The sequence below is a fragment of the Sebastes fasciatus genome, chromosome 1 (assembly GCF_043250625.1).
Source record: "Sebastes fasciatus isolate fSebFas1 chromosome 1, fSebFas1.pri, whole genome shotgun sequence".
NCBI lineage: Eukaryota > Metazoa > Chordata > Actinopteri > Perciformes > Sebastidae > Sebastes > Sebastes fasciatus.
In genome coordinates, this window is record NC_133795.1 from 8,064,810 (window position 1) to 8,082,664 (window position 17,855).

Consider the following 17,855-nt stretch of genomic DNA (forward strand, 5'->3'; position numbering starts at 1 on the left):
CTGCAAGCAAAATATGTGTTTTTTTTCTTTTAGCAATGTCGTTGGTCAGAATAACCTGCAAGGTAGCCTGAGACAAAAGTGTGATCCCCCTTCTGCCATGATTACTGCCTCAATTGTTGTCCTTCTCTCCAGCCTTATAGCCACTGACCGCAAGGTTAGCAGTTCGATCCCCTGTTCCTACTGTCTACATGTAGAAGTGTCTTTGAGCGGGACACTGAACTGAACCCAAATTGCTCCCCGGGTGCTTTACAGCAGCCCACTGCTGCTAAAGATGGGTTAAATGCAATAGAATTACAATTACTATGTCCTAAACTTAATTTATGTCCCCTGGTATCTAGATTGTATTCTAATACTGACTTTTATTTTAACTTATTATGACAGTCAACTACATCTCAAGTCATCAGATTTCTATTTATCTGCGAATAAAATGCAAATCCTCCACCTAAAAAAAAACCTTTTTGTTTTAAACCCCATTTTATAAATTATATAGAGGTCAAATGTCATGTATGTATATGAAAAATCTAATAAAGTTTACGTTTACGTAGGATATCCTGATGTCAGGGTCTTGGCTTGCCATGGCTCTTTGGCTAGCTCTTAATTCAAACTTTGTGTGTCATCAGATTTCTATTTTGCTGTGAATAAAATACTAATCCACCTCCTTAAAAAAACTACTTTTTGTTTTGAACCCCATTTTATAAATTATCGTAGCCAATTAGTGTCTCAGTGTTATGAGGCGAATAATGTGTGATCAATTGGCTAACCCTGTCTCATATGGAGTCAGATCAGTCTCAGTGTTAATGAATACACACTGAACGATTCACAAATGTATTTTGTGATTTATGTATATGTATATACATGACTCTCTCCACAAAAATATTTTTCAAAGCACGAAAAAAATAGTTATCATTGTATATAAATGTAAAAAAATTCCACATTTAAAAAATAAGGTTCACAAATATATTTCTGATGCACACACATATATTTATTCTTTTAAATAAATGTATCAGAAATCCACAAATATATGTATTTAAAAGTATTTGCAATTTTCATCAAAAACATACTCTAACAGTTTCGCAGGTGCCTTTCTATTGTGGCTCTGGCAAACAGGTTTCTGGTGCATTACCAACTGTCTATCACCCCATTCAGTAACAGCATTAACAGGACTAAGTCACTCACCACAATGTTTAAAATGTCACCCATCACTGCCGAAACCCGGGATCGAACCAGGGACCTTTAGATCTTCAGTCTAACGCTCTCCCAACTGAGCTATTTCGGCTTTGACACACTCACAGCCGAAGTGTTTCATCATAACCACAGAGGTCGCACCCGTACTGTATCTATGGTTATGTATTTACATGACCAGAAGTCTGTCACGCGCCACAAACATCTGTTATTGCTATGCTGACGGTAAACTGACAGCTGCCATCAGTAGGAAAGGTCACTGACTACCATTTCAAGGTATTTCATAGTCAGACAGTCCAACAGGGACCAACATTTACAGGTAAATTCAATAAATAAAAAGTTAAAAAAAGAAAAGAAAAGAAAACAGCACTTTTAAATCAGTTTCAGGAATTTCTTTTTTTTTCAAATATCGTAAAATAAAAAAATAAAATCATTCAAATTGCATCATATTTGTAATCAACAAAGTCTTTGTCGGTGAGCATTTGTTATATCAGTCTCATGCACTTGTCGCCCACTACCCATAAGGTATATTTTTGTCCTGTGCAAGACACGGACATCCCATGACATCATCTTCTCTTCTCTTATCTATTTCTTATTTTTTTTTCCAACATAAAATATTGCTTTTGGATTTACATATGATGATTATGTTACGGCATATTCTTTGTTTTAATCATCGATATTGAATGATGAAATTATTTTTAACGTTGAGAAGAAAGTACATGTGTGGTTTAATTGGAGTCAATAAATAAAAAAAGTAAAAAAACAAAACACTTTTTAAATCAATTTTTAAAAAAAATATTTCCAATTTCGTAAACAAAATAAAAAGTCGCGTTATATTAAATGGGTTTATCTTAAAAAACATCTTAACATTATTGTTTTTCTGTCAGATTTCTAAACAATCACTTCCGCCCGACGCAAAGCGCGTCGTAAATAGCGCGCCGTGACGTCATCACGTCGTACCGAATGAAGCGTCATCCTTTTCTGATGTAGAGCGGCACGGCGGCCTTTCTCTCTGCTGCTCTACGTTTCTCCTCCTTCCTTCACAGTCTGTCCGCTCTTATCCCGGTTATATCAGCTTCTGAGTGTTTCTCCCAACAACCATGACGGGTGTTAAGTCTCCTCTTCTCTTGGCTCTCCTGCTGGCCGCTGTGAGCGCTCAGGTCTCAGCGGAGATGCTGAACGAGGACGTGAAGAGGACCGTGGATCTGGGCACTCATCTGGCTAAGATCACCACCGAGATCGTGATGTCCAACCAGGGACACTCTGCCGTCCACAGCTTCATCTTAGCGGTGGAGCCTGACCTGGCACCGCACCTGGCTCACATCGGAGCTTCGGTGAGTCTCAATATTAAACTAAATAACACAGAACAGCCTCTTACTGTCTGTAACCGACCTGCTACCATTAGCATGTTAGCTTCTTCATAGCAGGCTGCTCTGTTTATGGCTGTGCAGAAACTTCCTGCTCTGTATGTTGCATTGTCTCTAAGTGCACAGCAGCAATACTGCACAGGTTACTAGTATACTAATATATGATGTAGAGGTACCAAACCTGGTACCTGTAGTACCTGGTACCAGTCTGTAGTAGAACCCAGTGTCTTTACAATAAGGCCCTGATAAATACAATACAATAGAATAGAAAGCTTTATTATCATTGTATTAAATACAAGATTCACAGCTGCCACTTCTTCTGATCATTGCTTTAAAACAAATACTTGACAAGACTAAACGAGGCAGATAAAACATATCTAACAGGTAAAACACACATAGTTATAAAGCAAATATAAAACAGGTAAAGTAGATGTAATAAATAAATGAATATAAACAGAACACTAGAAGTCTAAAATATAAAAAATAGATGTAATGTAAACAGAGGTAATTGCATTTGTAAAATAGGTAATCTTGGACAAAAAGCACATAAGGTACCATCATTGCTGCATTTTGTAGTAAATACATGTTTAAGTTTTGCAAACTTTATTGATTTTCATTATGTAAAAGTGTTTTAAATGTTTGAATGGACTTGCTCCTCTGTGCCTTTCTGCAAAATACATCATGAGACTACTATGAGAGCTGTATAGCAGATCCACCAGAGCAGCTTTCCAGTGGTAACTGTAAAGAAATGTTGCATTTGCATGCTGATATATGATGTTACAGTGTGTTAACTGAATGTATGAAATCACAGCTACTAGCTGGGCTTCATGTGATCTGGTCCAGTAAGAAGTCAAACAGCCAGTTAGCTACTATGCAGCATGTAATGTTGTATTTCTTAGTGCATGGTGTTCACAGTGTTGGTATGAGCTCATTGGTTGCACAGAAATGTACCTGCAACAGCTCAACCTGGATTAGATCATTCATTTTGCATTGCTAAGGATGTGGTTGATGTTAGTGTGATGTTAACTTCCTTAGCGCTGCACGCTTCTGTCAGTGGCTGAATGACACGTATGAGCTGAGCAGCTCACTTCCGGGTGTGACTGCTGCAGGCCTGCCCACCCTCTGCACCCAATGAATGAAACTGTAACTGTTTTTAGACAGAATTATAAGCTAAACACATATTAATATCTAATATAATAATAGCTAAACACAGGGCTCCTTCAAGGAACTATTGTTAATTGCATTACAGACTACAAACTTGTCCTGTATTTAAAGCAGCAGTAGGCAAGGCAGGTTTATTTATATAGCACATTTCATACACAAAGGCAATTCAAAGGGCTTTACATATATAAAAGCAAGATAAAAGAGCACAAAGTGCTGACCAAATTCAAATCACACATCAAAACTCACCTTTTTAGAACTGCTTTTAATGTGTAATTAATATTGTGTTTTATATCTTTTTTTATGATGTCCTTGTTTTATAATCTTTTTATCTATGTAAAGTGTCTTTGAGTTTTTAGAAAAGCGCTATATAAATAAAATGTATTATTATTATTATTATTAAGATAAAAGAGCACAAAGTGCATGAGATGAAAATGTGAATAAAAGTGTAAGTTAAAAGAAAAAAATTAAAAGGATGATAAAAACAATCAAAAGACACTAAAGTGCAGCATTTGATCAATTAAGAAAAGCATCTGAGAACAGTTTTTGGTCTTGAGTCTAGATTTGAAAGTGACCACTGTTGGTGCACATTTGATCTCATCTGGAAGTTTGTTCCACAGTTGAGCAGCGTAGGAGCTAAAAGCAGCCTCACCATGTATCGTTCTGACCTTGGGTACTACTAATAGATGTTTTCCCAGTGACCTTAGAGGTCTTGTAGGTGTGTACTGCTGAAGCATATCTGAGAGGTAGTTTAGGTAGGAGTAGGTAGAATTGGCCTAAATATGATTTTTTTTTTTTTTAAAGTTATTTTTATAAAATCACAATATCCTGACAGTAGTGCATGAGACAGGTAATCTGAAAAAAATCATGTGTGTTTCTGTCCTTTGGTGCTCCTTAATGGCATCTGCAAGATTTCACAGACCGGAGGAAAACCAGCAATCAGAGCCGAGCTGGAGTCTTTCCGTCTCTGAGCAGCTGTCAATCACTCGTGAACTCCGATCAAATGGTCAAACTCTTATCAAATATGAATCAATATTCTGTTACTGTAATGCCTATTTCTCGCCTCAGATGTTTTCAGAAACATCTTGTAGTGCACGGTTTAGCTGTAAAATGAGAAAGTTTGCGTCCGTAATTCCACACTAACATGCTATTTAGTACGCTAAAACAGTATGTGAGATATTTTAGTATGTCCGAAACCTAAGTATGAAACCAATAGTATGTGAATTGCATACTATACCCGGTGAAATTTTACAGTATGCAATGCTGGGAAAAAAATCATGTGTCTCTGTGTCCTCCGGGGCTCCTAATGGCATCTGAAAGATTTCACAGACCGGAGGAAAACAACCAATCAGAGCCGAGCCGAGCCGAGCCGAGCCGGAGCATGCCGTCTTTGAGCAGCTGTCAATCAGGTTTAACTTGAAAGTATTTTTCTTTACTCAAACCACCATGTTTCCACAGGTGAAGGGTGATGAAGAGGAGGATGGCACACTGGAACTCCAACAGACAACAATTCAGGGCCAAAGGTATGAGACCAAAAATGAATTCCTGAAAACAAGATTAAATTTTTTAGTTCCTGAGAAACTGATATTTTACAGCATTATGCAAATGTATTTACCCATGCTCCTCTCTGTTCCCATACAGTGGCGTTTTTTTCAAAGTGCTGCTGCCCTCCAGTCTGGCAGCAGGTGCTCAGCTGAAAGCCAAGGTGGACATGACATTAAGCCACGTCCTGAAGCCCTTCCCCTCACACATCACACAGGCTGAGCGCCAGCTGGTGGTCTTCATGGGGAACCACTACCTGTACTCCCCGTACCCCACTCGAAGCCAGACTACGCGTGTCCGCCTGGCCTCTAAGACTGTGGAGACCTACACCAAGCTGGGTAACCCCAGCAAGAACGATGAGATCATTGAGTACGGACCTTTCCGTGACGTGGCTCCGTTCAGCGAGGTACGGCTTTGACCAGATTAGGCAAACTTCGACTGAAGCTGCGAGAAAGTTGCTAAAATGTTGTGTATGTTCTCTCCTGTCCAGGATACAATGAAGATCCATTACGAAAACAACTCGCCCTTCCTCACCATCAGCAGCATCATTCGGACCATTGAGGTCTCTCACTGGGGCAACATAGCTGTGGAAGAGACCATCAACTTGAGGCACACAGGAGCTGTCCTGAAGGGGCCTTTCTCACGTTACGACTATCAGCGTCAGTCAGACAGCGGCATCTCATCCGTCAAGTCCTTCAAGGTGTTGTATTAAACATAAACCACTGTCATCTGACTTGTTTTAACTTTTAAAGGTGATGATGACGACTATATATTCTTTCTCCTCAACAGACTATCCTCCCTGCCTCGGCCCAGGACGTCTACTACAGAGATGAGATTGGCAACATCTCCACCTCCCATCTGCAGATTCTGGAGGATTCAGTGGAGGTGGAGGTCAGGCCTCGCTTCCCCTTGTTCGGAGGCTGGAAGACCCACTACATCATCGGCTACAATCTGCCCAGCTACGAGTACCTCTACACCCTGGGTGAGTTGACTTTTGATAATTTAATCAACTGAAACATAGGCTACATCCACACTAATACGTTTTCATTTTGAAAAGCATAACTTTTGTAACGTTTTTGCCTAGTGTTCACACTACTCCGGTGTTTTCGAGCCCCTAAAACGGAGATATTTGGAAATGCTGCTGACTTTGTTTTAAAACTCCGGTGTTACGTTTTAGTCTGGACAAACAGAAACGGAGACCTTTTAAGAACGATGACGCAGACACAAACGCCGCTATCCTGTGAACCTTTTACAGAAGAAAACAAACAATATCTGTCGGCTTATACTAGTGTGTTAGTTTCAGTAACAGCTCCACCTCGTCGTCGGTCCAAGCAAAGACATCTCTGGTCTTCCTTTTCACCATTGCTGTACTTCATAGTATTTTCTGCAACTGAACAACCAACCGCGTTGTTTCCTGTTTACACCTGCACATGCATGCTCAGCATGCCCAGCATGTGAATCGTCATGTGATGTGCATTTTCAGGCATGGTAGTATGGACCGAGATTAATTCTGAAGCTGCCCTAAAAGGCTCGTCTGGACGGAGATGGTTTTCGTTTTAAAACGCAGTTTTATGACTAAAACCTACTAGTGTGGATGTAGCCAAAGGAGAATGATTCCTACCACCTATATTCTGTAAGGACCACTCAAAAGTGAGAGGAAAAATAGCCACCCAGGGTGTGTTGCTAATGTGTCCCATCATTCTATCTTCTAGGCGACCAGTATGCACTGAAGATGAGGCTAGTTGACCATGTGTATGATGACCAGGTGATCGACTCCCTCACTGTGAAAATCATCCTCCCAGAGGGGGCCAGGTCGGTGTTTGCAAGCAGATCTACAGCATGTTCGGTTTAGTTTAGTAGAGATTTCTGCAGTGTTTGATGCTGAGTTCTCACATATTTCTTTGTCATGTCTTATCAGAAACATCAACGTGGAAACACCTTACAAAATTGATCGCTTGCCAAACCAGCTGCACTACACGTATCTGGATACGTTTGGCCGACCAGTGCTGATCGCCACTAAGAACAACCTGGTGGAGCATCACATTCAGGATGTTGTGGTAAGAGGACGGGTGGAAATGGACGGGAATTTGGATTAATTCTATATCATATGCCCACATATGTATTATTACCAGCAGATTTTTAGAAGATTGCTTTGACTAACATAACATGTAGCTACTACAGTGTTATTAATGTTATACAGAAGCTTTTTTTTTTTTAGCTTCAAGAATGTAACTCTTGCACACAAGGTATCTTAAAGTGCACTGAGTTATTTTGTGGCACCAGTAGTATGAACTTGTTTGATTTAAAAAATAATGTAAAGACCCTTTGGTCTTACCTATGGAGCCATCCTCAGGACAAAATATTCCAAGAAGCTGGTTTACTGAGTTATCTGGATAACTTTGCTGAGTAAAAGATAAGGAACACAACTTTTTACATCAGTTCCAGATTTGAGGAGGTTCTGAGTTTTTTCAGCAAAGTTATCTATATAAATTGGTAAACTTGCCTTGTGGAACAAGGCTCAGGAAAGAACAGCTAAATGACCCGTTTGTTTTTGTTTGTGGGATCTATTGAATATCAGTCTTTAGGGGCTGTTCAGTGCTGTTATTAAGATCTGTCTGGCTATACTGTACTTTCAAAAGAAGGTTTTTCAATTTACAAGATGTTACAGAGAAAATCATGCAATGCCTCGTATTTTTATTTAGATTTATTTGAGAAGCTTTAATCAGCATAGGTTTTGTATTTTTACTTGATAAATGATCAGAGTATTAATATCTTGTCTATCAACAAACTTATGAATCAAATAATTGTTTGGGTTAATTAGCTCTCTTCTTACAGGGCGCCTCCATGACTTAGGGGGTTAAGACAGACCATTGACTGCAAACGTCCCTAGTTCTAATACGGCCTTTGTTGCATGTTGTTCCCCTTTTCTCTCATTTCCTCACATCTGTCAACTATAACTATCTAATAAAAGCATCAAATGCTAAAATAAGAAGAAAGAAAGCTATTATAATATGAGCTGTGAAATTGTATACAAATCTGAGTTAATAAACCTATTTTTTGTGATTACAGGTTCATTATAATTTCAATAGGATCCTGATGCTGCAGGAGCCTCTCTTGGTCGTAGGGGCCTTCTACATCCTCTTCTTCACCGTCATCATCTATGTCCGCCTGGACTTTGCCATCACAAAGGTATGACAACAGTCATGTGTTTTTGTATAAAGGGAGCCTTTTTGGCAGATGTTCTGCATAATTCTATCTTCAATCAGTTCTTGTCACTTCACAGTTTTAAATCTGTGTTCATGCTTGTTATCTTTGTTCAGGATCCTGCGGCTGAGGTGCGTATGAAGGTGGCTTCCATCACCGAGCAGGTGCTGACTCTGGTCAACAAGCGTCTGGGTCTGTACCGACACATGGACGAGGTGGTCAACCGCTACAAGCAGTCCCGCGACACGGGGGCGCTAAACAGCGGTCGAAAGACGCTGGAGGCCGACCACCGCACCCTCACCAATGAAATCAGCTCGCTGCAGGCCCGCCTCAAAGCCGAGGGCTCCGACTTGGCTGATAAGGCAAGTGACGTGTGTTTTGAGAGCACAGATTTGAAATGGCGTGAATCTGAAAGTACAGTAATGTTAACTCCCCTCTCTCTGTGCTCTCAGGTCGGGGAGGTGCAGAAGCTGGACGGCCAGGTGAAGGAGCTGGTGTGCCGCTCCAGCCAGGAGGCGGAGCGGCTGGTGGCCGGTAAGGTCAAGAAGGAGGCTTACATCGAGAGCGAGAAGAATCTGACGGGCAAGAGGCAGGAGCTCGTCGGCCGCGTCGACAGTCTGCTGGACGCCCTCTAAACTACTCCGGCCACACTCGCACACATAAACAGACACACACCATCCCGGCTACAACATACAACCAACTGTTTGTATGAATGAGAGTTAAATTAAATGTGACACCATCTCTTTCTTTTTACCATCTTTGAAGCCAGACATGGACAATTAACATCTCATCTTCTGGTAGTGATGGGTTTATCCAAACACTTGTGCCTTGTGATAAACTTGAGGTCACTGCACGCTCGGCTCTACAGCAGCTACGTCACAACTTTGTTTTGTTTGTCTGTTTTTGAGTTTGTTGAGCTAAACTTAAACTTTGTCGCACTGCTCAGACTTGACACGTTTTCATTTTGATGTTCAAATCTGGACTTTGTATTTTTTTTCCCTCCTAAGTGTGTATGGTTATGGGACTTTTTTTGGAAACTAATAGCAGAAGGGCCCAAGTGTTTTCGTTCTCATGTCTTTACTCACATACTCTTAAGATTGAATCATTTCTAGTTCTTGAGTATGAAGGTGATCTTCTTCCAATCGTATCTCTTTTGCACTTCAACTTTTTTCTACTCGACCCCTGGACTGACGTTAATATTTGAACAAATTTGAAGCTCTAGTTCCGTGTCATCCCAAATGCTTGTTTTTGATGTTCCTCAGTCATATTTTCTACATTTTGTATGATTTTGTTTTGTAAGTTTTGACCATGAGATTAGTGAATACATGAGATTAGGTCGTATGTGATGAAAGACATGGGAGATGGGACATAGGTGTTTGTGAAATGGGCACTGATATGGAAAGCTGTTCAATTTGAAATAAAGTTTTGAGAAAGTCCTCATTTAGCATGTTTTTGTTAGATTACACATGGAGATGGACGATGGAGTTATGAGATGGGTTTCCACCAAAAGTCCCTGGAAATACTTTTCAGGGAATTAAAAGGTTCCTTCAGCCCATTGTTGTCTGCGTTTCCACCGCGGTCCAAAGACCTGTGAAGATTAAGCTAATTAGTCCGCAGACGTATGAAAAAGCAACATAGCATGAGACTGGTGGTTACAGCGGTAAACACACTCTGCAGCCTGCAGTTCAGTGTGTCCGCATGTTTCATCAAAAAAACGGAAAACGTAAAGTTTCGTCTCACTGCGACGACATTTACTGCTGCATATATTTACTGCTGCATGTTGGATGTAATGAATGAAATGCAGCGGAGGAAAATGAAACCGAGAGCGTCTGTCTCCACAATAAACCATCTGTTGAGTGTTTGATGGTTATGTATTTGTGCTTTAGAAAGTTAACTCCGTGAAACAATCAGAAAACAACTTTTTCACCGCCGCGTGACATCGTTCTCTGCAGCTCGCCCTCGCAATCCCTCTCTCTTTTTGTATTTTTTTTAAATGAGTCAAGAGCCCGACAGCAGAGCCTAAATTTACTTTCAATGTCGTCAAACAAAAAGAAATGTTCTCCCCTAGTCCTAAAATGGTCATAAACCGATACTAGAGTACTTTCTTGTTTATGAATGGTGCGTCTGTGTTTCACCAATCAGTGACGGTCATCCCTGCAAACTCCACCCTGAAAGTTCCGGTACTTTCAGAAAGCACTAATCTCCGACCAGGGCCTTTTTGGGGGGTAAAAAGGCCTCAGAACTTAATTTACCTTAATTTAGACCGTGGTCCCTGTGGTCGAAATGCAATGAGTTCCTCAAAAGGTTCTTAGTTCTGGGGGAAAGTTCCTGCGGTGGAAATGGGGCTTTAGTTGACAGCTGGTGTATTAGTGCATTTGGGGAAGCAGTAAAACTAATGGACTTGCATTTATATAACACCTTTCTAGTCTTCCGACCACTCAAAGCGCTTTACACTGCATGTCAGCATTCACCCATTCACACACCGATGGCACAGCCTTCAGGAGCAATTTGGGGTTAGGTATCTTGCTCAAGGACACTTCGACATGTGGACCGGAGGAGCCGGAGATCAAACCTTCTGATTGGTAGGCGACCTGCTCTACCTCTGAGCCAGATCCGCCCCGGCAGTACCCTTGGTTGATCAAAAGAGGGCGCACTTGTGTCAAGAACTTAACCACATTGGAGGCTTTTTGACCCTGCCATTGAATCCTCTGCAGATAAAATGTCATCCTGACATCCCAGAATATAAATCAGCTACATATGTCTGGTGCCCCTTTTTTTTAAAAACTGGCACCTCAGGGGGAATTTCCAGCACATTGTTGCGTTCCTCGTTTGTTTCAGAGAAACCCCACCTATCGCCCTCTCTTCCCCAGTCAGCAGAGCAGCCGACCTGCCTCGATCACAGTTGCAGACAAACACAAGGGTCAGTCTGAGGTCACCGCGTTCCCTGTGAGGTCACCAGAGGGTCCCGGCAGGTCATTTCCTGCTCCATAATAACCGGCCCCGTTCCCCTCACAATGATCATGTTAACGTATTGTATGTGCCGTACAATAATCATTCTGAAAATACACAGCGGGGGGAAAGCAAAGACAATGTCTGTTAGCGCTGATGCTCGGTGCTGGTGAAAGGCCACACAATAGCATTTCTGTTTGTGTGTTTGTACTTAAGTGGAGATTTGGAGCGGTGAGAGTTCGGAGAGCCGCAGAGTCTCATTCTCACAGCAGACAGACTGCTGCTGCTCGCACACGTCCACCTCCACACCAGCGACTGTGTCCAACAAACCGCTGAGCTCACGTCTGCTCGCTGTCTGTCATGATGCTATCAGCCAGGTCACTCTGTGAGTTTGAGTGCTGGACTGATGTGATTGAAGGGTTTGTTTGGGGGCTGAAAAAACATTAAAATTTGAGGATCTAAGAGGTTTTATAGAAAGAATTATTGGCCTTGAAAATACTTTATTTTTTTAATAAAAATAAAAGAACTCATCAGTTTAGTCAATAAGCTCTGTGGCCTGCTCTCCATCATAGGATCAACACCATGATGGATATTCATACTTACACCACAGCAGTTAAAAAAATTAATCTAACCTGGATTTTGGGACTAAAGCCTGTATTTATCAAATTGTTAAAATAACATTTTGAACTTAAGTTTAAGTTAAAGAAAAACCCTTCAATTTTATTCCATCCAACTCACAGTCTAAATATATCTAAAGTTTGTTATCAAATGTCCTTTGACTTAAATTTAAAGGGACTATTTGTAACTTTCAGAAATGCTTCTTAACAGCGACACCTGTGGCCGTGAAATCAACGAAAGTCAGCGTCGGGCTCGCGCTTGCTCGCTCTAAATATACCTGAAGGAGCATCGCTCAAAACAGTGAGGCGACACACGTCAGCTAAAACCACAATATCACTCTGTGTTTCAGCTGCTTGGCAGTAATGTTAGCTGACCAGACGAAGGTCTCTCCATGAACATGATTTAGATCTGATCCTAGTGTTGGCTTTTCCTGCCTAAGTGCAGGCTGAGGCAGCGGGGCTCTGCAGCATGTCTCCCTGCTCTCTCCGCCCGCAGCCGGAGAGAGCAGGGAGACACCGGCACCCGGTCGGTAACGAGAGGGTAACGAAACTCTCTGAAGAGCTCCGTCACTTCACAAGACACGGGAAACCTCTGTTGGTCTAGAGGAGCTGCAGCAGTTATTTCTGCACAAACGTCCACTGTACATTCACTAGATATTCTCAGAGCTAAACTAACTCTTCTGCAGTGTGTAGTGAGCGCGCGTTCACGTCTAGAGGTGGAGCGAGGACGCGCGCGCATTCTGAGTGAATGAGAGCAGGCAGCGGAGACGAGGCTCCAGCCACACGCGAGCGCGCGTATGCGAACGCGCATGTGTGGCGACCCGCTACATTTATACGCTTAAAAAGTTACAAATAGTCCCTTTAAGAGAGCTTCATAAGTCTTTTGGATTGGTTAAGAGAGTCCAGAGACGGAGCTGAGCATGCAGCTTCTGCGTCTTGCAATGACAACAACATAACATCGACCATGATGACCGATATGTAATCTGAAGCAATATGTAAAATTAAGAAAATGTTGGGAGGATAAAATAAAGCTGGCATTGATATTGTTTGCAATCAATTTCCATGCACTTACATTGTCTACACTTGTCACTGTGGTATTAAACAAACCTTATTTTATGTTTTCTCTAATGTAGGCTACCACCTCTACCAGCCAATTAGGGATCGGCCAAGTTCCTATGATTTGATCTGTATTTATATTTTACATATCATCAATATATAGATTGTTTATATCTTATGTTAAATGCTAATGGAGACATTAAACAACAATACCACACAAATAAAATTACTTAAATACTGCCTTACAAAGGCAGATAGCAGACAGTAACTACAGAAACAGAAGTTTGGAAAAAGGGTTTTCAGGCTCTTTGTGTAACAGATGTATAAGTTGTAAAAACTTAATATTATCCCCCTAAAAATCATTTAGATACTGCGCTGTATGTTTTTCTTTGTTGTTTTTTTTAGCTCTTTTGTCCATTTGAGCTAATGAGCTAGTTTAGTAAATACATCTTTAAGCAAATACATGTAAATGTGATTTAAAGGAAGCTTAAAGGGACTGTTTGTAACTTTTTAATCGTATAAATGTAGCGGGTCGGCACACATGCGCGTTCGCATATGCGCGCTCGCGTGTGGCCGGAGCCTCGTCTCCGCTGCCTGCTCTCCTTCACTCAGACAGCGCGCGTCCTCGCTGTCTCGCGCCACCTCTAGACGTGAACGCGCGCTCACTACACACTGCAGAAGAGTTAGTTTACCTCTGAGAATATCTAGTGAATGTAGAGTGGACGTTTGTGCAGAAATAAATGCTGCAGCTCCTCCATACTAACAGAGGTTTCCCGTGTCTTGTGAAGTGACGGGGCTCCTCAACGAGTTACGTTATCGTCTCGTTACCGACCGGGTGCCAGTGTCTTCGGCTGCCGGCTACGGTCGGGAGGCGATAACGTAACTCGTTGAGGAGCCCCGCTGCTGAAGCCTGCGCTGAGCAGGAAAAGCCAACACTAGGATCAGCATTGATTCATGGAGAGACCTTCGTCTGGTCAGCTAACATTACTGCCAAGCAGCTGAAATATATTGAGATATTGTGGTTTTAGCTGACGTGTGTCGCCTCACTGTGTTGAGCGATGCTCGTTCATGTCTATGTAGAGCGAGCAAGCGCGAGCTCGACGCTGACTTTCGTTGATTTCAAGGCCACAGATGTCGCTGTTAAGAAGCATTTCTGAATCTTACAAATAGTCCCTTTAACAACATGAAATCACGTGAAGACTGCAGAGATGACAGTTACTGCTCCTCTGCTAAGCTCGGCTAGTTAGCTTTTAGCAGGACCAGTTTATCTGGTGTTTACTTTCTTCTCCATTATGATTATGATTGTTCCCGTCTTATTTATGCGGTACAATAAAAAACAATCTCTTTGTTGGAGCATCAAATTTGATTATTTCATTACAGGAAAATGTGAGTAAATTAGCTTTAGCTAAGGGTATCTCAATCACTGCAGTTTGTTTTTTACATGTTGCATGCTTAATCAAAAATTACACACTTCTTTGGCATAATATCTTTTATATAGTAAAACAGATGTTTGATTCTGGTCTTAACTCAGTTGTCACCAAATATATTGTTACTGTTTTGGCTTTGTGGGGCAGAATAGTAGACTACTGGGTAGACTTGTCATTCATTGTCAGAGCATAGGCATGATTACTCATGTGATCATCTATAAGTGGGAGTAAGTCCCTCAATGAATGTGTCCTATTCTTCACTTTCACAACAAATTACTTTTTCACTCCTTAGTTGTCTCCTTAGAGCACTGGTTCCCAACCTGGGGGTCCCGACCCCAACTAGGGGTCGCGAGGCCTTCTTGATTTTAAGGGGTGTAAGACAACTTTTTAAAAAACATACAGTTGGCCTATATCTCTGCATTTTATTCATTTCTGTGAAGAAAATTAAATGAAACTGTTATTTTTAAAGTTTGGATTGTTATTTAAGACATCCCTCTCTGCTAAACAGCCTCGTCCTGCATTAGAAAAGTACGCAGTCAAATCAACCAAAGAGCTGATAGAACGATGACCAAGTGTCAGGGAGGAGAAAACACAGAATTTGTCAAAAAAACAAAACAAGTATATTAAGATTATCTGTAGCCGCTTATCCTATTCAGGGGCGTTGGGGAGCTGTAGCTGATCCCAAGTGTGTTAAATGATTGTTAAAAATTGAGAAAATACATACAAGCTCCTAAAATAAAGGAAAACTCATCTCTGATACAATATTCAGAGGAAATAATCAGCTCAAAATTCATCCAAATCACTCGTTTTACACAAACTTGCAGTTATTGCGTTCACTATTTGGGTTGATTGTACTGTTCATCAGCTTCTGTTATTGTTATGCATTGAACATAATATGAAATACCTATAAAATATATCACTTAGTCAGGGGTCGTCAGTTTACTCAATGATAGAAAAGGGGTCCCTTAAGGAAAAAGGTTGAGAACCACTGGGATGAAGTGTTCTTCAGTGTAATTCTTAAAAGTTAGATAACTACAAGCACTGATCCTACGTAGGCGAGGCCTTTTAAGATCCAATGTCATAACTTAACCTAAACCTTTGAGACCATCAATTTCATGAAGCCATTGAAAAGTCTTTGTATCTGAAGTTAGCAAGTATCATACTGCTGGACTGTTACCTGCTTCATTAAAGGGCATGGCTGTATAAGGCTCATGTTTTGTTGATACATTTGTTTCCCCATACAACTCACGTTATATCACTGACAGTCTTGTTTTGGTATTTGGCTGATTGGGACCTCACGCTTTTCAGTTCCAGCCCTGTCCTCTGGCCCAGGATGTGATTACCGGTCGCAGAAGAACTGCGGTTTATCTGTTGGCGTAAAGCGAGCAGAATACTGTTTAAACCGGAATTCATGTGCAGCACTGTATCCTGATGTGGCAAACCGTGTGTGTGAGTGTGTGTTTGAGGTGGATGAGGGGGTTTGTGCAGGGTGGTGGACTGGTTGGGCCATGTGGTTGAGCTGTCATGGTCCCACCCCACACCCCAGTTGATTATTATCTTCCTTTCCTGAAGTATAGTAAAGATGCAGAGTGTGTTCTTTCTTTATCTGCCAGAAAAATAATGAATATGCAAAAAAGAAATGTGTTGTCAAACTAGGTATCAGTTGGAGGGGTAATCCACGAGCCCCGGGCCTCGTGACGTGGTGGTGATTGATTACATTGAGGGCTCACCTGCAGTACTCTCCCTCTTAATCTTTCTCGCTCTGAAATACACACACACACACTCACAAAGAGAGAGGCAGAAGTCACCAGTCAGGGAACAATATCCTGCTCAGAAGACCCTTCACAGCACACTCTCATAAATCACTGAGACAGAGCCACCACCCTCACTGTCAGCATGTTATTATGCACACACTCACACACACACTGAGGTCCACGCTCCTCACGACAATTCAGTCAATCCTGCTACCCAGCAGCCGTAAAAGGATGTCATCGAAAAGAGGAAATATGACTCGAATCTGAGCTCCAAACTCGCCCTCAAACACGCCTCACCTGCGTTGATTCTTTCTGGCTCTGCTTAAAACACACATCCTCCACAACAGCAGCTCTGTGTCCCGCTCTGCCCCTGGCCCTCTGCACCGGCCATTCCTCAGTGACAGGGTGCCGGGATGAGGGGATGAGAGGCTCTGAAGGGCGAGGTGATGGGATGGATGAAAGCCCCCGCGGCTAAGGTCCCGGGGCCCCGCGTCCTGTGCAGGTGGCAGGTGTGATCTGGCCGGGTGCAGAAGCGTGAGGGCGAGTAAGAGGAGGACAATGAAGGCGTCTGTGGGCCCCTCGTCGCAGCTGCGGCGGGCGGGGAGGAGCGGGGCTGACAGACAAGACAGTCAGACGGACGCAAAAGATGGAGGAAGGGAAGGACAGCGCAGGGTGCGCAGAGATGGAGATGGGACTTCAAACAGAGGATTGGGCCCTGGGTGCAGAGAGACGCATTCTTGTCTGGCACGGAGGAGGCGGGGGACAGAGGGAGAGCGGGAAAAGATGGACGGCGAGCATCAAAGTCCACAGTCGTACTCCTCTGGTGCAGATGTTTACTACACTTTTTGCTCAAAGCCCCTGCGCTCTGCTTATATCTGTGTGCATATTGATGTCAACCTCCCTCTCTGTATGGATTTGTATCGATGAGACAGTAATCCTCTTCCCTTGCAGGCCTTGTGTGCAACTGTCCACAGCTCCCACTAAGACCCGCTGATCTCTGCCACATGGCGCTCCATCAAAGCCCCGATGGGCATGCCTCTCAGGGCAAGTTTTTGCCAAAAAACGCACCCATACATGTCCCTCAGTGCAGAGGATGAGCGGCACATGAAGGTCTAACGCTACTTTAGACTTTGTATCATCTTGGATCACATGAAGGCCGAGTGAAACAAAGCCGCCCTCTGTTAAAAAAGCACTCTTGTCCGAGCGCGTGCACGGACACGCGCACACGTTTCCTACTTTCTCTATCGGGCCTGATTAGAGTGACAGGGGCACTTCCCATTGGCTGTGAGAGTGGCCCTCTCCTTCCCAGGGCAGCCAATTTCCCCTACTCCAGAGCTGATAGGAAACTTTGATTGTCCACTGAGCTCAGGAGAGACAAAGAGATTTTTCCTCTTGCAATCCACATATCGCTCCATCACATCTCTACCTACAATCTTCCCCCACTTGCTCTCTCCTCCTCTCCTCTCCCTCTTGAAATTTTCTTGCCTTATTTCCATGATCACCACTGTTGTGGGCTGCTGAACCTGAGTCCATTAAACTGGCACTGACTGCTTTGATGGGCAGGAAGCCTCACTTCATGTGGTGACATCTGTATCC

General features: G+C 42.5%; 1 protein-coding gene and 1 non-coding gene across 2 annotated transcripts; one reads left to right on the forward strand and one right to left on the reverse strand.

The window, feature by feature from the left end:
• Positions 1 to 1,203: 1,203 nt before the first annotated feature.
• trnaf-gaa (transfer RNA phenylalanine (anticodon GAA)) lies at positions 1,204 to 1,276 on the reverse strand. The gene has a single exon. It is a non-coding gene; the product is annotated as a tRNA-Phe (tRNA).
• An 867-nt stretch (positions 1,277 to 2,143) lies between these two features.
• On the forward strand, positions 2,144 to 9,892 carry rpn1 (ribophorin I). The gene is made up of 10 exons (XM_074611294.1): positions 2,144 to 2,516; positions 5,169 to 5,233; positions 5,352 to 5,658; positions 5,743 to 5,952; positions 6,042 to 6,234; positions 6,965 to 7,064; positions 7,171 to 7,309; positions 8,322 to 8,441; positions 8,573 to 8,818; positions 8,909 to 9,892. Exons 1-10 carry the CDS (start codon positions 2,283 to 2,285, stop codon positions 9,089 to 9,091), a joined length of 1,797 nt encoding a protein of 598 aa, XP_074467395.1. The 5' UTR covers positions 2,144 to 2,282; the 3' UTR covers positions 9,092 to 9,892.
• The last annotated feature ends 7,963 nt before the right edge of the window (positions 9,893 to 17,855 follow it).

Coding starts and splice junctions, on each gene's coding strand:
- rpn1 (XM_074611294.1), top strand. CDS start 2,283: ATGACGGGTGTTAAGTCTCCTCTTCTCTTGGCTCTCCTGCTGGCCGCT. Junction 7,065..7,170: donor ATCCTCCCAGAGGGGGCCAG/GTCGGTGTTTGC, acceptor ATGTCTTATCAG/AAACATCAACGTGGAAACAC. Junction 7,310..8,321: donor ATCACATTCAGGATGTTGTG/GTAAGAGGACGG, acceptor TTGTGATTACAG/GTTCATTATAATTTCAATAG.